At 48.5% G+C, this 25000-nt stretch overlaps 1 protein-coding gene across 1 annotated transcript in view; it reads right to left on the bottom strand.

The window, feature by feature from the left end:
* Positions 1–25000, bottom strand: part of cntnap2a (contactin associated protein 2a) — a gene marked incomplete at both ends in the record, with an annotated part of 236984 nt that overhangs the window by 54722 nt on the left and 157262 nt on the right. The window contains 2 exons of the mRNA XM_084443565.1: positions 11708–11878; positions 23892–24019. Coding sequence (XP_084299691.1) covers positions 11708–11878; positions 23892–24019 — 299 coding nt within the window. The remainder of the gene's footprint in view (positions 1–11707; positions 11879–23891; positions 24020–25000) is intronic.

Genomic DNA, 25000 nt, shown 5'->3' with positions numbered 1-25000 from the left:
TTGTGTAAATCGGACAATGTATGTAGGAGTTATGATGAAGTCCTGCTTGACCTGTAGGTGGCGCTATAAGTATGACGCAATACTAACACATAGATGTGTTCAGGACAGAACCTTCATGAAGCGTGAGAAATATCGGATAAATTGGATAATGTATGGAGGAGTTATGAGGACTTCCTGTTTTATGGCGAAACGTCAAAATCTGCCACCGTGCCACGGCAAGGGTGTTTAGTAAACGTAACATTTTTTTTAATAACTTTTAATCAGAAAGGTCTTCAGATGAAACAGACCGAGTGTGAAGTCGATCGGATGAAATCTGTAGGAGGAGTTTGTTAAAGTATGAAGGATGGAAATGTCAAAAACTAGCAAAATGGCGGACTTCCTGTTGGACTTAGGGTATGGCTCCAAGATATCTTTTTTTGTGTGTGGATAAATTAGCTATGTCTATCAACTTTCGTTTGCCTATGAAAAACTGGAAGGTGGGGCTCGCCATTTTAAACTTTCCAGGGAGCGCACTGGAGCCGTTTTGCCACGCCCATTTCCGTCGCCCATGAAATATCAAATTTTTCACCGGGACTGACGTGTCTGCTAAGTTTCATGCGTTTTCATAGATGTTTAGGCTGCCAAAAAAGCATTTGTTTAGGCCGCCAAAAAGGCATTTGTTTGGGGAGAAGTAGGTAGAAGGTAGAAGGGAGAATAATAATCCTTACAATTTCAATAGGGCCTCGCACCGCCAGTGCTCGGGCCCTAAATATATGAGGGTCTAGGTGTACACATATATACACAAACGGGTGCAGGCCTATGTTTTCTTGTTAGCTGCTACAGTTAGATGGAACAAGGTTTGAGGTTATGTGACATGGCCACAGCTCTTTTCTGTCCTGGCCACAGTGAACTGCCCACCGACATCAGGAATGCTCATATTTCACCATAGTCTCAAAACTCACCTCTTCAAGAAGTACTACCAGGATTGTCTCTCTAAAGCACCTTTTTTTTTCTTTTACTTTTTCACTTTACCTTAAGCACTAGATTCTTAGTCACTTTTTTAGAAAGGAGATGCACTTCTGAGTTCTCGTGAATAGTAGTACACTAACTTCATATGTTCAATGCAATTATGTAAGTCACTTTGGGTAAAAATTTCAGCTAAGTGACTAATGTAAGACATGCTATGCTGTTGCTAACTAGCCAAATAATTAATATTTGCTGTGTGTTGCTTAAAGTTGAAGATTGAGGGTGGATGTAATGGTTGAAATTGGTTCAGTCCAACTATTGTACGTAAGCACACATTTTGTTTTACATGAAAAACATGATTGGATTTTGATAGAATACTGTGGCAACCCAGGGCCCTCACAACCCAAAATGGTCGCTAGCTGTGGGACTGCAGTTCCCAGAACCCCACAGGTTGTGAGTTAGAGAGCTTGATGACTACCTGGGCTGATTGACCACACCTGCCTCAGCAATCAGCCATGTCCCCTCAGCAAAAACTGGGAAACCCAGGCCAGAAGCAGCCTGGGAGAAGAGGGGTAAGATAGAAAGCATGCTGCCTCGTGTGTGGATTTTGTTTGAGATCTTTCATTTGTAACACTTAGTTTATTAAAAGGATAACCTCTGGCTATTTTCTCCAACGTGCTTCCCTTGTCTCTGTGTGCCACTGCCATTTTGGCATGTGTGGTCTTCCCTTTCCCCTGGGTTGCCACAACGATAAGGATGTGTTAGTACATTACATTGCAGTCATTCAGCAGACGCTTTTATCCAAAGCGACTAACAATAATTGCATTTAACGTAGGAAAAGCCAATGTACTACTACTTGCCAGAACTCAAAAGTGCATCTAATTTTCTAAAACAAGTGACTAAGAGCATAATCTAGTGCTTAAGGCAAAGTGCAAGAATAGCAATCTAAAATACAAAATTCCACCACTGCGGGGCCTTGTCAAGTGTATTACGGATATAAATGGATGTCACATAATTTCCTCCAACTAAACCAGGACAAAACAGAAGTACTGATCATTGGAGAAAAAGCTGAAAGAGAGAAACTATCCGCACATTTAAAAACTCTGGAAATTGACACCAAATGTCAGGCTAAAAACCTAGGTGTCATACTTGACTCAGATCTTAATTTCGAAAACCACATCAAGAATATTACAGAGACATCTTTTTACCACCTAAGGAACATTGCCAAGGTGCAACCCTTTCTCTCTCAGGCTGACACCGAAAGACTAATGCATGCTTTCATCACAAGCAGGCTGGACTACTGCAATGCTCTACGATCAGGCCTACCAAAGAAAGCAATCAGGACAGAAAGCCAGGGTGGCAGCATGCTGTACAGGCCGATATAGACGCACGCACACACACACGTCTCCCAAAAGGGGGCACTGTTTCCCCTTTTTCATCAAACATTACACACTCCTGCTCTTTGTCAGCAGGACCAAACACAGTCTGTGTGTGTGTGTGTGTGTGTGAGGCTACCACCTGTTCAGACCAGCTGTTCTTGTTACAGGGTGTGTGTAGAGTCTCCCCTCGCTTCTGCCCTCTCACCTGCCCAGCAAGACCACCTATCCGTCAGCACTCTGGTCAGAGAGAGGGTGTGTGTGTGTGTGTGTGTGTGTGTCTCTGTCTGTCTGTGTGTGTGTGTGTGTGTCACAGTTTATGATCAAGGCAGAGCGAGGCAGAGTCAAGGAGAGTGAGATTACAAAAAGAGATTACAGGAAACCCAGACAGCCCACTAGGACACGGGTCAGGAACCTTCACGATGGCCAGAGACAGTGTTTCCATGTTTGAGGAAAAAGCGTGCACCCTTGGCACCCACTGTGGATGAAAACGATGAGTTTGAAATATGAAAAGCCACCAGGCCAGAAACACTCGCCAGGACAAATCACACAGCCGGGTGTTTGGAGGGATGGCTAAAGAGAATGGATATGTGCTCTCTCAGAAGGGCACACACACACACACACACACACGGGGATGCACATACAGTGTATATATGTATGGATAGATAGATATAGAATGAAAGTGTGTGTGTATTTTATATATATATATATATATATATATACAGTAATAAATGGAAGCACAACTAGCGATTCATAAAAACAGATTGATGAAAACAACCGTTTCACGGCGGAAAATACTTTTAGAAGCTGCATTCTCAGTGCCCCGTCCGCCGCCATTACATGGATATACTTGGCTCGCGCTGGATTTTACATTTCTTCTACAGGCCTCCGAATTACACCAAAGTTATCTCGGTGAGTCAAACGTCTTATAATATGCCGTAAATAAGGTCCAGGTTGTTGAGAAAGAGCCTTCTCCTTTAAGACCTCACATTCCTCTCGTTTCCATACTGCTGCTGCTTCCTACTCCTACAAATAGAATATTGTTTTAGTGATGCATGTCTAAGGTGAAGCATTTCAATAGAATATTGTTTTAGTGATGCATGTCTAAGGTGAAGCATTTCAATAGAATATTGTTTTAGTGATGCATGTCTAAGGTGAAGCATTTCAATAGAATATTGTTTTAGTGATGCATGTCTAAGGTGAAGCATTTAAATAGAATATTGTTTTAGTGATGCATGTCTAAGGTGAAGCATTTAAATAGAATATTGTTTTAGTGATGCATGTCTAAGGTGAAGCATTTAAATAGAATATTGTTTTAGTGATGCATGTCTAAGGTGAAGCATTTAGTGGAAGTCAGAGATGCGTCCCGGCCACTGAATCCACAGAGCTGAATAGCTACTCCATTTTAACAAGCCAATTTCATAACTATTTCACCAGCTTGGCCTCTATAGTTGTAGTAGGCTAAAACTCAACCAGTCAAAACTCATTTATTGATTTAATCATATCCATTGTTTAATTTCATGAAGTGTGCTATTTTTCCTGCATGACAGAGCCTACCTCATCCAAAGCCGGTGGGGGTAGCTTGCTCTACTAAAGATGCTCTGACAAAAGTGAAAGTGAGCAGCTGGTCGGCTGTGGTGTTGCCCTTTAAAATAATACAACTTTTAAATGGACAGCTTTTTCTCCGCCCACACCACAGTGTAATTTTTGGGTGGGACAAATCCAACTGTTTCCAGTATTGAGTGGGACAGTCAGTCAGTCAGTCAGTAAGTCATTTAGTCAGTCAGTCAGTCAGTCAGTCAGTCAGTCATTTAGTCAGTCAGTCAGTCAGTCAGTCATTGAGTCAGTCAGTCAGTCAGTGAGATACATTCATCAGTCAGTCATTTAGTCAGTCAGTCATTGAGTCAGTCAGTCAGTCAGTGACATACATTCATCAGTCAGTCAGTTAGTCAGTCAGTCAGTAGTCAGTCATTTATTCAGTCAGTCATTTAGTCAGTCAGTCAGTGACATGCATTCATCAGTCAGTCAGTCAGTCATTTAGTCAGTCAGTCAGTCAAGTCAGTGACATACATACATTCATCAGTCAGTCAGTCAGCCAGTCGAGCTGACCCCGCTGTTGCGGTCCAGCCAGAAACACGATGGCATTGTTTTGTCTTTTGTTTATATTTGGGGGGGATTGCGAGTCATCAATGATGTTTTCCTATTTTGCGCTCTCTGTGTTCCCTGCCTCGTCTGTGCAGAGGAGGACCGTTTGGCTGCTCTTAGCCGAGGCGACTACTCATGTGAAAACAGCACAACAAATGTGGAGCGATTAAGTGTGGAGCACGATCTGGGCACAGCTCCGCCCCTCTGGCTGCTGGCTGGCTGCAACCCAGGGATGAATCAAACAGTTCAGACTCTCTCTCTCGCACACGCGCGCACGCACACACACACACACACACACACACGTCCTCTCCTGAGGGAGCGGATAGAATATGAACAGAAGGAGTAATACATTATTTCTTCCCTGAAAAATTAAAGCGCAGCAGTGCCTCAATAATCCCATGACTATAGCTGCTACAGCACCGGGCGGGGCCAGGCGTTTGGAGGAGGAAGGAGGAGGAGGGAGGAGGGAGGAGGAGGGAGGAGGAGGAGGAGGTGACATGACAAATACATGAGTGTCTCTGCATGAAACTATGGGGAAGTGTGCATGAGGTAGAAGGAGGAAGAGGAGAAATTACAAATACATGAGTCTTGTCAGCAGAACCGCCCGAACCATAATTTAAGACTTTAAAATATCTTTATAATCTTGTTTCAGCACAATGAGTATGCATTCACATTTTTATTCTGCATCACCCTGGGCATGAACTCACAACACCAAGGCCAAGTCTAACAAGTTTCCACTAAATGTTAAAGGCACCACGAGGGGTAAAAAACTAAACCAAAGACTAAACAATATAACCAAGGTACACACTCAACAAGTGGAGAACAAAAGACAAAGCTTACAAACTTACAAGATGGCACAGGAAACACCAGGGACAACACACAGCTACAGCAAATAATGAACAAAAAACAAGAGGGGAGCTACATGTAGGCTATATATACACAGACTAACAAGACAGGGGGAAACCAATCAGTGGCACAGATGTCCTCTCAATCAGAGTCAATTTAGCTAGTTGTAGTCCTAGCGTCCGCATTTGGGGTGGGGTTGCCAACAACAACATCTGTGATTGGCGGAGAAATTGCTGTTGCATTATAGGATTGTGGGTAGTGTATTTTTTCCTATATGTACAGCAGTAGTTTGAGGGAACAACATGAGAACAGATTTCAAAATACTGTACTATCAAAATTTCTGTTATTCAGAAAAATGTCACATTACATCTAGCATGTCATGAAAAATTTGTCATTTTATTTCATGAACATTGGATATTTATTGAGCGAGTATTTGCAGTAGCTGCATATAGTACTGTTTACAGTAAACATGTTGATGCGTTGTGGGCTCAATTTTTGATATTTCAAAAATCTGTGAAGTTCGTTTGTGGAGGATAGCCTGAAGATGCAGTGTAACAATTGAGGTGTCAAGTGACCAAAAATGCGGGAGGAGAAGGGATTGATAGGTTCTACAGTTTTTGAGAATAACAAAGTGATGGGCTTCACAATTCCTTCCAGCTCAAAGCATATAGACGTTTCTGCTCACTTGTGCCTACAGGTCGGTGGTTGTTGCAAAGTGATAACATGTACGGCTGATTTGTTATGATTTCTTTAAGTTTTAAACTTTAGACGGTTGCTGTAGCGCCACCATCAGGACTACTGGCCCCCTATACCACCATCAGGACTACTGGCCCCCTATAACACCATCAGGACTACTGGCCCCCTATACCATCATCAGGACTACTGGCCCCCTATACCACCATCAGGACTACTGGCCCCCTATACCACCATCAGGACTACTGGCCCCCTATACCATCATCAGGACTACTGGCCCCCTATACCACCATCAGGACTACTGGCCCCCTATACCACCATCAGGACTACTGGCCCCCTATACCACCATCAGGACTACTGGCCCCCTATACCACCATCAGGACTACTGGCCCCCTATACCACCATCAGGACTACTGGCCCCCTATACCACCATCAGGACTACTGGCCCCCTATACCACCATCAGGACTACTGGCCCCCTATACCACCATCAGGACTACTGGCCCCCTATACCACCATCAGGACTACTGGCCCCCTATACCACCATCAGGACTACTGGCCCCCTATACCACCATCAGGACTACTGGCCCCCTATACCACCATCAGGACTACTGGCCCCCTATACCACCATCAGGACTACTGGCACCCTATACCACCATCAGGACTACTGGCCCCCTATACCACCATCAGGACTACTGGCCCCCTATACAACCATCAGGACTACTGGCCCCCTATACCACCATCAGGACTACTGGCCCCCTATACCACCATCAGGACTACTAGCCCCCTATACCACCATCAGGACTACTAGCCCCCTATACCTTCATCAGGACTACTGGCCCCCTATACCACCATCAGGACTACTGGCCCCCTATACCACCATCAGGACTACTGGCCCCCTATACCACCATCAGGACTACTGGCCCCCTATACCACCATCAGGACTACTGGCCCCCTATACCACCATCAGGACTACTGGCCCCCTATACCACCATCAGGACTACTGGCCCCCTATACCACCATCAGGACTACTGGCCCCCTATACCACCATCAGGACTACTGGCCCCCTATACCACCATCAGGACTACTGGCCCCCTATACCACCATCAGGACTACTAGCCCCCTATACCACCATCAGGACTACTAGCCCCCTATACCTTCATCAGGACTACTGGCCCCCTATACCACCATCAGGACTACTGGCCCCCTATACCACCATCAGGACTACTGGCCCCCTATACCACCATCAGGACTACTAGCCCCCTATACCACCATCAGGACTACTGGCCCCCTATACCACCATCAGGACTACTGGCCCCCTATACCACCATCAGGACTACTGGCCCCCTATACCACCATCAGGACTACTGGCCCCCTATACCACCATCAGGACTACTGGCCCCCTATGCCCGTTGAGGACTTCTGACACAGGACTGGACCTGTGTGCACAGTTTGGTGATTTTTCCTGCATGGGAAAGAGAGAGAGGGAGAGAGAGAGGGAGAGAAAGAGAGAGAGGGAGAGAGAGAGAGAGAGAGAGAGAGAGAGAGAGAGATAGAGGGAGAGGAGGAAAGAGAGAGACAAACAGATGGGGCGAGAGAAGGAGGGAGAGAGAGAAAGAGAGAGCAGGGGAAAGGGGGAAGGAAAGAGAGAGAACCTGTTGTGTTGACTCAAGTGGTCTTAATTGTTTCCTAAGAGATGTGTGTGAGTGTAACCCGGTACTAACTCTACCATAGACCTGCCAGCAGGGGGCAGTCTGCAGCAGGACACGTGCAAAAGGACCACTGTGTGTGTTTGTGTGTACATGATAAAGGACCACTGTGTGTGTTTGTGTGTACATGATAAAGGACCACTGTGTGTGTTTGTGTTTACATGATAAAGGACCACTGTGTGTGTTTGTGTGTACATGATAAAGGACCACTGTGTGTGTTTGTGTGTACATGATAAAGGACCACTGTGTGTATTTGTGTGTCATTTCATGGCTTGGATTGGAGCAGATTCGGTTTAGCAGTGTAAACAGGGCATTCTGTACTCATGGCACAGTGTGTGTGTGTGTGCGTGTGTGTGTGTGTGCTTCCCCCAGCAGGTACCTGTATATGGAGTTTTTTTCTCATTAGCCATGTTTTAATTTTTGGGGGTGTTTGTAATCTGTGGGAAGTATATATCACTGATGTATTGGTCCATTTGAAGTGTGTATCACTGATGTATTGGTCCAGTTGAAGTGTGTATCACTGATGTATTGTTCCAGTTGAAGTGTGTATCACTGATGTATTGGTCCAGTTGGCAGGTCGTTAAAAAGTGAAGCTCGGTTTCCACTTATTTTTGTCTCTGTCTCTCTCCCTCTGTCTCTCTCTCTCACTCTCTCTGTCTATCTCAATGTCTCTCTCTCTCTCTCTCTGTCGGTCTCTCTCGATGTCTCTCTCTCCTTGTCTCTCTCTCACTCTCTGTCTCTCTCAATGTCTCTCTCCTTGTCTCTCTCTCTCTCTCTGTCTGTCTCTCTTGATATCTCTCTCTCCTTGTCTGTCTCTTTCTCTCTCTCTCTAATGAGTGGTAAAATGGCGCCTGCCCCTCCACATTCCAGCAGGAAACAGCAGAGGGTGAATAACTCCTTTATTAAATATGACAAAACATGATTTTACCATCCATCACCCTGCTGACAGCCATTCTGGCCCAATAGAGCCCTTGACAATAGAAAACCACCATCTAAATTGAATGCTGTGAATTTTACATTTTCATCCTGAATAGGTCTTCATGGCCATTTTGATGTTAATTTGAGTTAGCGGAGCGCCAATGCAGACTGAAAAACAATTTTAAAGTTTGACAGGAAGAAAGCTTTGAACAGGACACGTTCTAATGTTCTAGTCACCAACCAGCCGTCACTGTACAAAATAAGTAAAGTAAATAAGTCAAATAATCTAAGGCTGGATCCAAAGGTGAGCAGGAGAGTTCTCAAGACGTTATTTTTGAAAACAGAATAAGTCAAAAACTATGATAAAGTGGTTTCCTGAGACGGGAAGCACAGGGTATAATGTTACCAGTCTCAGCATGCTCTCCTGTGATTGCAATCTGAATGTTTTTACATGTTTGGCATGGCTTGTTATGTTATGTTATTTTTATTTGTTATGCGCCTCATCATCAAATTTTTACATCAGCCCAGGAAACAGCAACAACAGCAGTCAGACAATCAATCAAACACACAGCTAGAATGGATCGAAGACCACTCATACACTCAGCAACAACAACATCAATAACAACAAACCAGCTCAAGAATTACTCACAGCAAACAAGTGGGTTTTAAGTTTGTCCCTCAAAGTCTCTAGAGTGATGGCAGACTTGATGTTAAGAGGGATCTTATTCAACAGTTTCGGCCCCATCGCTGCAAATGCACGGTCACCCCTTGTCACCATCTTTGACCGCGGGACCTTTAGATGCATCTGGTCGTGGGATCTGAGGGTCCTAGAGCTGGAGGATCAAGATCGTTGATGTGGGCTGGGGGCGAGACCGTTGAGGACTTTGTAGACAAACGTGAGGATCTTAAACTCCACTCTACACCTCACTGGGAGCCAGTAGAGGGAGGAGGACTGGACAGATGTCTCACTGGGAGCCAGTAGAGGGAGGAGGACTGGACAGATGTCTCACTGGGAGCCAGGGGAGGGAGGAGGACTGGACAGATGTCTCACTGGGAGCCAGTAGAGGGAGGAGGTCTGGACAGATGTCTCACTGGGAGCCAGGGGAGGGAGGAGGTCTGGACAGATGTCTCACTGGGAGCCAGTAGAGGGAGGAGGACTGGACAGATGTCTCACTGGGAGCCAGTAGAGGGAGGAGGACTGGACAGATGTCTCACTGGGAGCCAGGGGAGGGAGGAGGACTGGACAGATGTCTCACTGGGAGCCAGTAGAGGGAGGAGGTCTGGACAGATGTCTCACTGGGAGCCAGGGGAGGGAGGAGGTCTGGACAGATGTCTCACTGGGAGCCAGTAGAGGGAGGAGGACTGGACAGATGTCTCACTGGGAGCCAGTAGAGGGAGGAGGACTGGACAGATGTCTCACTGGGAGCCAGGGGAGGGAGGAGGACTGGACAGATGTCTCACTGGGAGCCAGGGGAGGGAGAAGAGGACAGGACACATGTCTCACTGGGAGCCAGGGGAGGGAGAAGAGGACAGGACACATGTCTCACTGGGAGCCAGGGGAGGGAGGAGGACTGGACACATGTCTCACTGGGAGCCAGGGGAGGGAGAAGAGGACAGGACACATGTCTCACTGGGAGCCAGGGGAGGGAGAAGAGGACAGGACACATGTCTCACTGGGAGCCAGGGGAGGGAGTAGAGGACAGGACACATGTCTCACTGGGAGCCAGGGGAGGGGGGAGGACTGGACACATGTCTCACTGGGAGCCAGGGGAGGGAGGAGGACTGGACAGACGTGCTCCCTCATCTTGGTGCTGGTCAGCCTGGCAGCAGCATTCTGGACCAACTGCAGGCGGTGGATGGTTTTGTCTAACCAATCCCAGCCCAGAGGGCCTTACAGTAGTCCAATCAGGAGAAGAGGAGCCTAAGGACGACCCTCCGTAGGTCACTGGGGGAGAGGAAGGACTTGATCTTTGGGATGGTCCTTACCACTGAGTTGAACTGTCTGTCACACTTGAGATCAGAGTCAAATATGACCCCAAGGTTTTTGACATACGGTCTCACCAGAGTGGACAAGCTTCCCGTGTTGTTGGTGATGTAACTGACTGCGGCGGTAGAGCCACATAGGATGATCTTGGCCTTGCTTTCATTCAGCTGCAGGATGTTTAGTGCCATCCAGGGTAGGAAAGCGAGGACGCGGCAGGCTGCTGTCGGGAACCATCTCTCCATCCATGTTCAACACTTGGACATATCAGGAAAAATAGTCTGCACACCAGAAATATGCTCCCAGGAATATTTAATTGCCACCGAGATGACGTTTCGGGCTACAAGTCCCTCTTCTACAAGCCCTTCTTAAGTACAAGGCCTTCTTCAGCCGTCTGAAGAAGGGCTTGTAGCCAGAAACGTCACCTCGGTGACAATTAAATATTCCTGGGAGCATATTTCTGGTGTGCAGACTATTTTTCCTGATCAGTTTGTTTTTCTGTCTAGCGCCCAGTTTTAAACATTTTGGACGAGCGTGCCCTTGTCCATGTTCAACGCTTGGACATAAACATTCCCCTGGCGCTTGTTCTCATCAATGTTTAAATGTTTGCACATGCTCAATAAGAGCGCCTGTCTGCTTCTTTGTCTATGCAGCTGTGTGTAAACATGCATGTTTGTTTGTGAGTGTGTGTGTGTGTGTGGGCGTGAATGTGTGTGTGTCCTCACATGAACGCAATGTTATCCCTGATCCCATTGTAGCCTACGTCTGTGGTCTTGTCTCCCCTAAGAGCTTAGGGAGGATTTAGAATACTGCACACACAATTACTGTGAATATTTTAAATAAGCAATTGTACTCCTGAGAGAAACGTTCACATAATACAAAGAGCAATCATTGGAGAGAGTGCCATTCAAAGGGAATGAAAACTGAGATTGTGTGCGCGCATGTGTGTGATAGAGATAAAGAGAGAGAGAGAAAGAGAGAGAGGGGGAGGGAGGGAGAGAGAGACAGAGAGAAGAAGAGGGAGGGAGGGAAAGAGAGGGGGAGAGAGAGAGGGGAAACCCTACAGGAGTGTGTGTGTGTGTGTGGGGGGGCTTACATTTGAGCTCCAGGCGGATGAAGTCGGTGTTGCCCAGGTTCTCCAGGAAGACCCCGTAGGGGGCCGAGGTCTTGAAGTAGAAGGAGATATCAGCGCTGGTCTCTCCCTGGAAGGTGGAGAAGTGCAGATAGGAGGAGGGCGTGGTGAAGGACGCAGCGTTCCAGTACGTACCTGGGAGGAGGGGAGGAAGGAGGGAGAGAGGGAGGAGAGAGGAGGGAGGAGAGAGGAAGAGGCTAAGTGGATAGCTTTCGAAGTATTGCATAGAAGCGAGAGGGGTCCGTGGGGGCGTAGCAGTCTAGGCGTCGTGTTCCGGTGCAGCTGCCCACCGGGGACCAAGGTTTGGGCCCTGGTCTCGCCAGATCCCAGTATGGTCCGATCCCCAGAGGGAGGGTTATTAGCCTAGATTAATCTGGGCTCGAGGGTCCGTCACTCTGCAGCGACCCCGTCTGGTGAGAGAGAGTCAGGTGGTCAGTTAGCTGGTAGTCAGTTAGCTGATAGTCAGGTAGTCAGGTAGCTGGTAGTCAGGTAGTCAGGTAGCTGGTAGTCAGGGAGCTGGTAGTCAGGGAGCTGGTAGCTGGTGGTCAGGTAGCTGGTAGTCAGGTAGTCAGGTAGCTGGTAGTCAGGTAGTCAGGTAGCTGGTAGTCAGGTAGTCAGGTAGCTGGTGGTCAGGTAGCTGGTGGTCAGGTAGCCGGTGGTCAGGTAGCTGGTGGTCAGGTAGCTGGTGGTCAGGTAGCTGGTGTTCAGGTAGCTGGTGGTCAGGTAGCTGGTGTTCAGGTAGCCGGTGGTCAGGTAGCCGGTGGTCAGGTAGCCGGTGGTCAGGTAGCCGGTGGTCAGGTAGCTGGTGTTCAGGTAGCTGGTGGTCAGGTAGCTGGTGGTCAGGTAGCTGGTGTTCAGGTAGCTGGTGGTCAGGTAGCTGGTGGTCAGGTAGCCGGTGGTCAGGTAGCCGGTGGTCAGGTAGCTGGTGTTCAGGTAGCTGGTGGTCAGGTAGCCGGTGGTCAGGTAGCCGGTGGTCAGGTTGCCGGTGGTCAGGTAGCTGGTGGTCAGGTAGCTGGTGTTCAGGTAGCTGGTGGTCAGGTAGCCGGTGGTCAGGTAGCCGGTGGTCAGGTAGCCGGTGTTCAGGTAGCCGGTGTTCAGGTAGCCGGTGTTCAGGTAGCCGGTGTTCAGGTAGCCGGTGGTCAGGTAGCTGGTGGTCAGGTAGCTGGTGGTCAGGTAGCTGGTGTTCAGGTAGCTGGTGGTCAGGTAGCCGGTGGTCAGGTAGCCGGTGGTCAGGTAGCCGGTGTTCAGGTAGCCGGTATTCAGGTAGCCGGTGGTCAGGTAGCCGGTGTTCAGGTAGCCGGTGTTCAGGTAGCCGGTGGTCAGGTAGCCGGTGGTCAGGTAGCCGGTGGTCAGGTAGCTGGTGTTCAGGTAGCTGGTGGTCAGGTAGCTGGTGGTCAGGTAGCTGGTGTTCAGGTAGCTGGTGGTCAGGTAGCTGGTGTTCAGGTAGCTGGTGGTCAGGTAGCTGGTGGTCAGGTAGCCTGCTAGCGGCACGGATAGCTAGCCATAGGGCCTATTAGGCTAATTTAGGTTAACAAAGTAAGATCTGCTAAAAACAGCATAAAATTATTTTACGGTTAAAAGTAATGAATTACCTTGGAGCACAAACAGCTGTGGCTGTTGATCTTTGAGGGGTTCAAATGGATCTGAGGACGTTCACAGCTTTATCCACAGCCTGCACTTCTCAGGGTTTGATTTTGGTTTTGGAAAGGTACAAAAGTTTACCTCCTTCCAACCTCTCTGGGTAACGAGTGTCAGTATTACAAGTGCCCCAGGCACAATGTTTAACCAGCGAGCTAAAAGTCCACAAAACCAGCTCGAAAATTACGAAAATGTGAAACTTTACATTGGAGTCAACGGAGCACCGCCATGAAAGTGTGGGACCTCTGTTGTAGCCTGTCCTCTGCTGCGCCGTGACTGGCCAGTCTGCGTTCGGGGGCGTGGCTTAGTGAAGGGTGAATTGGACACGAGGTCAGGTATGAAAATGGGACTTTTTTTGTGTGTGTGGGTGTGTGCATGGGTGTGTGATTGTGCGTGTGTGTGCGTGTGCTGTCGCTTCTGGTACAGTGTGATAAGCAATTCCCAGTGACAGGGCTGAACTTCCCCCCTCCCGCCTGCATCACATCCTGTCTCTGAGCAGAGGCAAGGGCAGATAACACACGCACACACACACACACACACACACACACACACACACATAGACATACCCACAGACAGACACACACACACACACACACAGACACACCCACAGACAGACAGACACACACACACCCACACACCCACACCCACACACACACACACACACACACACACACACACACACACACACAGACAGACAGACAGACACACACACACCCACAGACAGACACACACACACACACATACACACACACACACACACACACACACACACACAGACAGAGACACACACATCCAGACACGTACACACACTGGCACAAACAAACATAGACAAACACAATGCGCAATGGGACCAGTGGAGCAGCTGCCCCCCACTATCACACTATTACGCTGAGGGGAGCAAACCTGTGCCTGCACTATTCCATTTATTTTGAATTGTTCTAGTTAGTTTGAAAAAAATAGTTAAATATGGCTGTTAATTTAGTCTATGAATTAAAAATGATATTCATATCCCCTCCTTTCACAATATAACGGCCGGAAAACGTGCCTGTTACACACTTTCGTACTACCCACACACCCACATGTCACTCTGGAGATTAAGTCTGGTTATGACATATAATCTGTCCGTGTGCAGTTTACAGATAGGACAAGACAGAGACAGACTATAGGACAAGACAGAGACAGACTATAGGACAAGACAGAGACAGACTATAGGACAAGACAGAGACAGACTATAGGACAAGACAGAGACAGACTACACTTCATTTTCCCAAACTGACAAGCAAAAAGGTGAAACAAGATGAAGAAAAAGTAGGTAGTTAGCTGGATTGATGTGAAAGCTAACAGCCAAGCGTATAGGTACCTGCGCAAGCTAACAGCCAAGCGTATAGGTACCTGCACAAGCTAACAGCCAAGCGTATAGGTACCTGCGCAAGCTAACAGCCAGGCGTATACTGTAGGTACCTGCGCAAGCTAACAGCCAAGCATATAGGTACCTGCGCAAGTTAACAGCCAAGCGTATAGGTACCTGCGCAAGCTAACAGCCAAGCGTATAGGTACCTGCGCATGCTAACAGCCAAGCGTATAGGTACCTGCACAAGCTAACAGCCAGGCGTATAGGTACCTGCGCAAGCTAACAGCCAAGCGTATAGGTACCTGCGCATGCTAACAGCCAAGCGTATAGGTACCTGCACAAGCTAACAGCCAGGCGTATAGGTACCTGCACAAGCTAACAGCCAAGCGTATAGGTACCTGTGCAAGCTAACAGCCAAGCGTATAGGTACCTGCGCAAGCTAACAGCCAAGCATATAGGTACCTGCGCAAGCTAACAGCCAAGCGTATAGGTACCTGCGCATGCTAACAGCCAAGCGTATAGGTACCTGCACAAGCTAACAGCCAAGCGTATAGGTACCTGCGCATGCTAACAGCCAAGCGTATAGGTACCTGCACAAGCTAACAGCCAAGCGTATAGGTACCTGCACAAGCTAACAGCCAAGCGTATAGGTACCTGCGCAAGCTAACAGCCAAGCATATAGGTACCTGCGCAAGTTAACAGCCAAGCGTATAGGTACCTGCGCATGCTAACAGCCAAGCGTATAGGTACCTGCGCAAGCTAACAGCCAAGCGTATAGGTACCTGCGCATGCTAACAGCCAAGCGTATAGGTACCTGCGCAAGCTAACAGCCAAGCGTATAGGTACCTGCACAAGCTAACAGCCAAGCGTATAGGTACCTGCGCAAGCTAACAGCCAAGCGTATAGGTACCTGCGCATGCTAACAGCCAAGCGTATAGGTACCTGCACAAGCTAACCTCCAAGCGTATAGGTACCTGCGCAAGCTAACAGCCAAGCGTATAGGTACCTGCGCAAGCTAACAGCCAAGCGTATAGGTACCTGCGCATGCTAACATCCAAGCGTATAGGTACCTGCGCATGCTAACAGCCAAGCGTATAGGTACCTGTGCAAGATAACAGCCAAGCGTATAGGTACCTGCGCATGCTAACAGCCAAGCGTATACTGTAGGTACCTGCGCAAGCTAACAGCCAAGCGTATAGGTACCTGCGCAAGCTAACAGCCAAGCGTATAGGTACCTGCGCAAGCTAACAGCCAAGCGTATAGGTACCTGCGCATGCTAACAGCCAAGCGTATAGGTACCTGCATAAGCTGCATAATACCTATAGGTACCAGCTAAATCGTGAATTGAGATAGACTACTGTTTAGTTAGCTAGCTAGGATGTGAATTGAAACTGTTTAGCAAACTCCATCGCAGTGTATCCATTAGTGTATCACTCTCCAATACAGACTGCCGTGGATGTGGAGACAGTGCAGACTTGTAGAAGGAGAGAAAGAGAAGAGAAGCTACAGGTGGGCTAGTCTCGCAAAGACAGGCCTTTCTCCACACGAGCTGTGTTCGGAATCGCTCCCTACTCACTATATAGTGCACTATATAGGGCGTCAGCCATTTTGTTTGTAGTGTCCGAATTCTCCACGGAATTTTCATTCCCTATATAGTCCACTATTTATTACCCACAATTCACTTTGATTTCCGGAGAACATTGCATGTACCCTACATTTTCTCTGTTCCCTAGGTAGTTCACTACATGGTGAACCCCATATAGGGAATAGGGAGTGAGGGAACGAGGGAGCGATTCCGAACACAGCTATGGTTTCACACTAGTCCAGGTAGGCTGATGGAAAATCAGACAGCATAGGATAACTAACATGGATAGTGGAGGATAATGTAACAAATGAAGAGGAATACTTGGATTATATGTTCTCTACCCACCCTCCCTTCCTTCACACAGTACAATAACATCATCAACAACATTGCAGCTATTCAAACCAGGACAGTGCATTCACAGATAGATAGATTTTATTGATCCCCAAGGGGGAATTCCTGTGAACTAAGCCCAAAAAAGGCATTTCTGTTGCCAGGTCTGCAGCTGATTAATCTGGCATCCACATTTTCAACAATAACCAGGCGTCAATGCACGGACACCCACCCACCCACCCACCCACACACCCACACACACACACACACACACACACACACACACACAGACAAGCGATCCATGGAAGCTGACATTGCCATGGATGAGGGGAGACCCGCCTCCATATCAGCTCTGGGAGGATCTCATCCAGCCATGCATGACAGCCCATCGTTAGCACATGGTAAGGGTGACTGACTGCTACCGTATGTCTAAGGTCATTTACACACACACACACACACACACACGCACGCACGCACGCACGCACGCACGCACGCACACACACACACACACAATTTGTGACAAGCCAACAAACATCAGGCAAGCACTATCACGCACATCAATAACCGCACTTAACCTTGGAGCCAACTCCAGGCTCTCCTGGAGAGAGAGAGAGAGAGAGAAAGAGAGAGAGAGAGAGAGAGAGAGAGGGAGAGAGAGAGAGGGAGAGAGAGTATGGAGATGACTGTCAGACACGTTTGGCTGGACTGGTGATAAGAACAAACCGTTTTATAACAGCGCCTCTCAAATCCCTCTCCCCGTCAGCGCTAACACCAGCTGCAGTGACGTGACCCGGGACACGGGTGACCATGTGACCAGCGACGTGGCCCGGGACACGGGTGACCATGTGACCAGGTGCAGCGACGTGGCCCGGGACACGGGTGACCATGTGACCAGGTGTCAAGCAATAGAAACGGCCCATACACGTGTATCAGCGATGTGACAGTTCATTATGTTGAAACGCCAGCAGACAACCTGCACACCAGTCATCTCTGCTGCTTCTTCAAACTCACAACATGAGTCATTACTGATACTAATGTTAGTTCCTTCCTTTAAAATTGCCATATATTAGATATTGCCTTTTTGTCAGGTCTTAAATCTAGAATACGTATATTATGCGCTGCCTGCTTAGCGGTCAGGATACAGTAAAGTTAAAATTCAGTCTGCTTCATTGTTAGAGGGGAGATGCACTTGTGAGTTCTGGTGAGTAGTAGTGTCCTTGAGCAAGACACCTAACCCCAAATTGCTCCCAATGAGCAGGTTAGCACCTTGCATGGCAGCTACCGCCATTGGTGTGTGAATGTGTGTGTGAATGGGTGAATGAGAGGCCATTGTAAAGCGCTTTGAGTGCCTCTAAGGTGGAAAAGCACTATATAAGTGCAGTCCATTTACCATTTACCATTTAGTACACTGACTACATACCTTACTGACTACATACCATCCAGCAAGTGTGTATGGTGCGGCCGTGTAGCTCCAATAGGAGCTAGCCCTGTGGGGCGGAGCTCCACGAAATAGAACGACAGTTACGTATTGTAACCCTGGTTCTATGAGCTGAGTGAAGCCCCGCAGGGAACAGACTTGCTGAACCCACAGTCTACTCGCTGAAAGTTTCGGTTAGAAGCAGCTGTGCAGGTGAAGCCCGCTCATACAGTGGTGCACCGGACCTGGTTGGACACAGGTGCGTGGATGTTTTTTTTTTCTTCAGTCATCTGAAGCTGGCTAGGTTCCATCCATCCATCCATCTTCATCCGCTTATCCGGGGTGGGGTCGCGGAGGCAGCAGTTCCAGCAGGGGGCCCCAGACATCCCTTTCCCTGGCAGCATCAACCAGCTCTGCCTGGGGAATCTTTAGCCGCTCACAGGCCAGTGCAGAGATATAATCCGTAGGTTTCACTAGCCAATAGGAGCTAGCCAGCTCCACATAACTAGAGTTACAATACGTAACCGTGGTTTCACTTCGCTCCGTGTTGTCAATGGTTGTCATGGCTATGCATCAGCAATGGTGTTTATATCGAATCTCCCTCCCCAATGGAAATCAGTTAGAATAGAGTGTAATGAGTTGACAATTCTGTCTGATATCGGGCTACGGTTCATTTGTTCTTATCTGTCGTTAGTTACATAAGCGACCCTTTATTTAAAGGCAATTTGAGCCACGCACATGTCATAGGGAGTGTGTGCTGTCATTTGAACCCATCCTGGAGCGTTATATGTCTGATTTTCTACGCCGCCTGTTTTCATTCAGGTCCATTAAAATGTTCAGACCCTTTTAACGCCAATAAAAGGGTCTAATTCCTCTCCCTCTGTATGGTCTGTCATTCAACTAGCCTTGGAAATGGACTTCATTAATAGGAGGGAGCGTGTGCGCGCACACACACACACACACACACACACACACACACACACACACACACACACACACACCCATTAATCACCTCTCCAAAAGTCTTTTTTCCCCCTCAAAACTGCGACTGGCAGAGATCACTACTCACTTAGCCGTGCAAAACCCATTTCAGTGTTAGCCAATCACCATCGCTCTTAACACAGTCACAGCTCCATTCACTGGGAGATGTATCAATCATCAGCCGTGGGGCTACTCACATGTGAAACGTTTAATATATGTTTAGTATGTCATAATGAGACATGTTTAATGTATGTTCCGACTGGTTGCCTGGCGACCGTAGGGCCCAAATCTGCCTCTCTTCTGTAATTCTGCTTTAATTTGGGGTTCATAGAGAAAGACACACACTCACACCTGTGCGCACGTGCACACAAAACAGATACACAAACTGTCAAGGCTCTGCCGCACCTGCCTCGCCGGTCCATTTTCCCCAACCCTGCCTCTGTCTCTGAGCCTGTCCCTGCCTCGGTCCCTGTCCCTGCCTCTGTCCCTGCCTCTGACCCTGTCCCTGCCTCGGTCCCTGTCCCTGTCTCTGACCCTGTCCCTGTCTCTGAGCCTGTCCCTGTCTCTGTCCCTGTCCCTGTCTCTGACCCTGTCCCTGTCTCTGACCCTGTCCCTGTCTCTCAGCCTGTCCCTGTCCCGGAGCCTGTCCCTGTCTCTGACCCTGTCCCTGTCCCGGAGCCTGTCCCTGTCTCTGAGTTTGTCCCTGTCTCGGAGCCTGTCTCTGAGCCTGTCCCTGTCTCTGAACCTGTCCCTGTCTCGGAGCCTGTCCCTGTCCCTGAACCTGTCCCTGTCTCGGAGCCTGTCCCTGTCCCTGAACCTGTCCCTGTCTCTCAGCCTGTCCCTGTCCCTGTCTCTGAACCTGTCCCTGTCTCGGAGCCTGGCCCTGTCTCTGGCCCTGTCCACCTCCCGGAGGGCGCATCAGCAGTGGACTGGAGCGGGGTGCTCTGACATGCACTGTCAACTGTGGAACCTTATGTACTGGCAATCCCCAATCATGTATGAAGATTGAGAACAGCACTCCAAGTTGATATTTTGAATGCCATGAAAGCAAACGTTTCGGGACTACGCCCTTCTTCAGTGCATGGCTAACAATACAACGACACACTCTCAGGTGTGCTTAAGGAAGGTTCACAATCTGTCTCATGACACAGGTGCAGGTGGAGTGCTGTTCTCAATCTTCATTCATATACTATTTAAGAATTAAGCACCCAGTTGTTTTCAGTAGAAGTCAAGTTGAGTTGAGCACGTTTTTTCTTTTTCTTTTTTCTATTTCTTTTTTCTAAAATCCCCAATCATGTCCAATCAATCAAATTTACCACAGGTGGACTCCAATTAAATCGTAGCAACATCTCAAGCAGTATAAGTGGAAACAAAATTCACCTCAGCTAAGTCTTGGGTGGCATATCAAAGGACGTACACACTTGTGTACCTATGCTATTTTACATTTTGATTTGTAATAAATTAGCACAAATATCTAAAAATCTGTTTTCACTTTGTCATTATGGGCTATTTTGTTGTCGAGATTTAGAGATTTAGTAGAGGTTTGAGACAAGAATGAACTCAATCTATTGTAGAATAAGTCTGTAACGTAACAACACTTGGAGAAGGTGAAAGGGGCGTGCAGACTTTCCGGCTTGACTGTAGATATTTTAATGATTATTTTAATTTGCTGTTTGAATAGTATGAAATGTGACATAGGGAATATGCTGCCTTACACCTGGCAGACGGGTCCATGTCTAGTAATCAGGCCTGGCAGGGCACACACACACACACACACACACACACACACGCACACACGTACACTTGCACATACACACACACGCACACACACACACACACACACACATACACACACGCACACACACACGCACACACACGCACACACACGCAATGACGGGTCATTAAATCCTTGTTTGTCTTTCCGGTGTTTTGATGAGCGTATTGTGATGAGCACACCGTAATGAGTGTGACACCGATGCGAGGTGAGACCGGTGAGCAGGTGTCCTGCCGTGTCCCGCCAACTGTGTGAGCTTCCCTGGGGAGTGTACGTTTGTGTATGTGTGTGTGTGTGTGCGCGTGTGTGTGTGTGTGCGTGTGTGTTAGATCTCCAGTGATAGCATGCTGACGCCAATGCCAACACACACTAGTGAGCACCATGCACACACACCCACACAGACACCAATGCCAACACACACTCGTGAGCACCATGCGCACACACACACACACTCAGACGCCAACGCCAACACACACTCGTGAGCACCATGCACACACACACACACACACCGACCCGCCCACCACCCCGCTGCCTACTGTGCTGCCCTTGGGGGAAGGATGACGGGAGCCGGAGAAGTATTTCATCACCCTAATTCCTGTACTGTATGTGTGTGTGTGTGTGTGTGTGTGTTTCCTGTGTCGCCCACTACACGTGTGTTAAGTGTGTGTCACATGCCGCGTGATGAATAAAGAATTTTCTTATTATAGCTGGACTGTACATTGGCATTTCATAAATAAGTGAACAGGCACATGAATAATGAACGCCATTGAATTAGCATGGCGCTGATGCAGTCTTCTGCTGGAGACCTGCACTCACACACACACTACACTACTGGGCAGGAACTCCTGGAGAACTGGGCTCTTCTGCTGCTAGGTCCCTGACCAGAGAGAGGTGTTGTTCAGATCTCCTCCACCGGCCTGAGCAGCAGTCTGTAGGACCTGATGTTCACCAGCCTGAGCAGCGGTCTGTAGGACCTGATGTTCACCAGCCTGAGCAGCGGTCTGTAGGACCTGATGTTCACCAGCCTGAGCAGCGGTCTGTAGGACCTGATGTTCACCAGCCTGAGCAGCGGTCTGTAGGACCTGATGTTCACCAGCCTGAGCAGCGGTCTGTAGGACCTGATGTTCACCAGCCTGAGCAGCGGTCTGTAGGACCTGATGTTCACCAGCCTGAGCAGCGGTCTGTAGGACCTGATGTTCACCAGCCTGAGCAGCGGTCTGTAGGACCTGATGTTCACCAGCCTGAGCAGCGGTCTGTAGGACCTGATGTTCACCAGCCTGAGCAGCGGTCTGTAGGACCTGATGTTCACCAGCCTGAGCAGCGGTCTGTAGGACCTGATGTTCACCAGCCTGAGCAGCGGTCTGTAGGACCTGATGTTCACCAGCCTGAGCAGCGGTCTGTAGGACCTGATGTTCACCAGCCTGAGCAGCGGTCTTTAGGACCTGATGTTCACCAGCCTGAGCAGCGGTCTGTAGGACCTGATGTTCACCAGCCTGAGCAGCGGTCTGTAGGACCTGATGTTCACCAGCCTGAGCAGCGGTCTGTAGGACCTGATGTTCACCAGCCTGAGCAGCGGTCTGTAGGACCTGATGTTCACCAGCCTGAGCAGCGGTCTGTAGGACCTGATGTTCACCAGCCTGAGCAGCGGTCTGTAGGACCTGATGTTCACCAGCCTGAGCAGCGGTCTGTAGGACCTGATGTTCACCAGCCTGAGCAGCGGTCTGTAGGACCTGATGTTCACCAGCCTGAGCAGCGGTCTGTAGGACCTGATGTTCACCAGCCTGAGCAGCGGTCTGTAGGACCTGATGTTCAGCCGGTCAGCAAGCTGTTGGACAGGTGTCTTCATTAGATAGGATTTGTCACACAGTCAATGTGAGGCATTGACATGTTGATTTCCTCCCCTATCTTTTCAGGTGTCTTCAGTTCCTGCTGTTGGTGTCTCTGTAGCAACTAATACTGTGCATTAATAATGTTGCAGACTCTCTGCTCGAGCTCACATTTAGTTTCTATCTGCAGATCAGTCTGGCCTTCCTCGTATCTGGAACCATCTCCAGAGATGGCATTTAGACCTACAACTGGGCCAGCCAGGGAGACAGGGACTGTAACACACACACGCACACGCACACGCACACGCACACACACACACACACACACACACACACACACACACACACACACACACGCCACCACAGCTAAGTCCAGCATCTTCGCCCCACACAATGGACCAGTTTCAACATCCTGTCTTCACGTATTTGTTTGAGTAATGTCCTGTTTCCATGGGGATTGAGTCTCAGCGGAGGTGTGTCCATTCAAACAGAGCCTGCTTCACTTAATCCAGCTCTCCATCTCATCGCCTCCTCAACCGCAGCCTCCCTCAGAGGAATCTCCCTGGAGGAGACAGGATGTCCACCAGCGAGCGGTATTTCAGGATGGATGTCCAGCAGCGAGTGGTGTTTCAGGATGGATGTCCACCAGCGAGCGGTGTTTCAGGATGGATGTCCAGCAGCGAGCGGTGTTTCATAGCCGCGCTGTCTTCTCCTTGTTTACAGTAGGTACAGTAATGAGCTCTAGACTGCTCTTGAGACTATGTTTAGTTTTTAATGCTGTAACACCAAAGGCTCTAGGCTTTTTATTTTGTTGAAAAAAGTTGACCTTTTTGGGCTGAAGTGCAGGCTGTAAAAGGCTGTTCTGACGATGAGGACGGACAGCGAACACTAGCTATCTTAAGTTAGCTAGTTAATCTGCAGTCTGCAAAAACACGACGCTGCGCTAACGTGAGCTGCCGGTAGCCAGCTGCGTTCTAAGCAACTGTAAGCTTGGCAATGTTCAGCGACATGGACACACACTTACTCTTTAGAGTGGCACTTCAACTAAACAAACACAGAACTGGTCATTATCAATGTATTATTCCTGCTCTGAGGGAATGACACAAGAGAACTTGGGCACCAAGGACCAGTTGAAAATGGCGTTGTTGTAAAATGGCGTTACACACAAAGCCTTAGAACAGACTTTTTAAGAGTCTGTACTGGAAAGACGATCTCAAAACGATGACTGAACTGCAAATCCACTCACTGTCTCCTTGACAACGCAGCGGGCCAACAGTTAGCTTGGCCTCCGAGCCCGGTCGGTTCGTGTCTCCCACGGCAACCTGGTTGACAGGGAGGTGGTCCTTGTACACCAGCAGTCCCGAGTCCTCCTTCCTGTGGAGAGAGAGAGAGAGAGAGAGAGAGGAGAAGAGAAGAGAAGAGAGGAGAAGAGAAGAGAGAGAGAGAGAAGAGAGGAGAAGAGGAGAGAGAGACAAGAGGAGAGAACAGGAGAAGAGAAGAGAGAGACAAGAGAGGAGCCTAGAAGTGAGGAGTTGCAGTTTCCCACTGTCCTGGGAGGTCATGTTCCCATACCACACCGTGATGCAGAACGTGAGAATGCTCTCAATGGTGCACCGGTAGAAATTTGTGAGCGCTTTTGTGCTTAAACCAAACTTCTTAAGACGCCTCAGGAAGTACAATCTCTGGTGTGCTTTCTTGAGGGTGCACTTGATGTTCAGGGACCATGTGAGAGTGTCTGAGATGTGTGTACCAAGAAATCTAAAGCTGTCAACAACCTCCACAGATGCTCCATCGATGATAATTGGAGTGTGATCAGTTGTAGTCTTCCTAAAGTCGACAATGATTTCTTTAGTCTTACTGACATTTAGAGAGAGGTTGTTATCGTGGCACCACAGTGTGAGGTTCTCAACTTCCTTTCTGTAGGCCCTCTCATCATTCTCGCTTACTAGGCCAATCACAGTAGTGTCATCTGCAAATTTAATGATGCTGTTATTCTCGTACATAGCTACACAGTCGAGTGTAAACAGGCTGTACAGTAGAGGGCTGAGGCAGCAGAGGTTACGGATTGGATACGGAGTGTGTGGCCCTCCCCCTGACAGAAATACCCTAGCCTTTATTTTTCCTTGACCAAGTGATGGGGAAAAAAGATTGAAGCTCCCCCACCCAATAGCCTGATAGTAAATAAGGGCTATACTTTTTTAAATGGACAAATCCGTCCCTGGTTTCTAATGATCAGTTTGCGTTCCAGTCACACATCGCTGCGCGCCCTGGCCAGTGTGGGCTGCTGTCGATGGATGGGGTTTGTGAACATGCCCAAACTGATAAGGGCTGATTGGATAAACTCCGCTTGATCAT

Source organism: Borostomias antarcticus (assembly GCF_949987555.1).
Source record: "Borostomias antarcticus genome assembly, chromosome: 9".
Taxonomy (NCBI): domain Eukaryota; kingdom Metazoa; phylum Chordata; class Actinopteri; order Stomiiformes; family Stomiidae; genus Borostomias; species Borostomias antarcticus.
The sequence above is the reverse complement of the archived record's forward strand: the minus strand, read 5'-3'. Positions and strand labels throughout refer to the sequence as shown.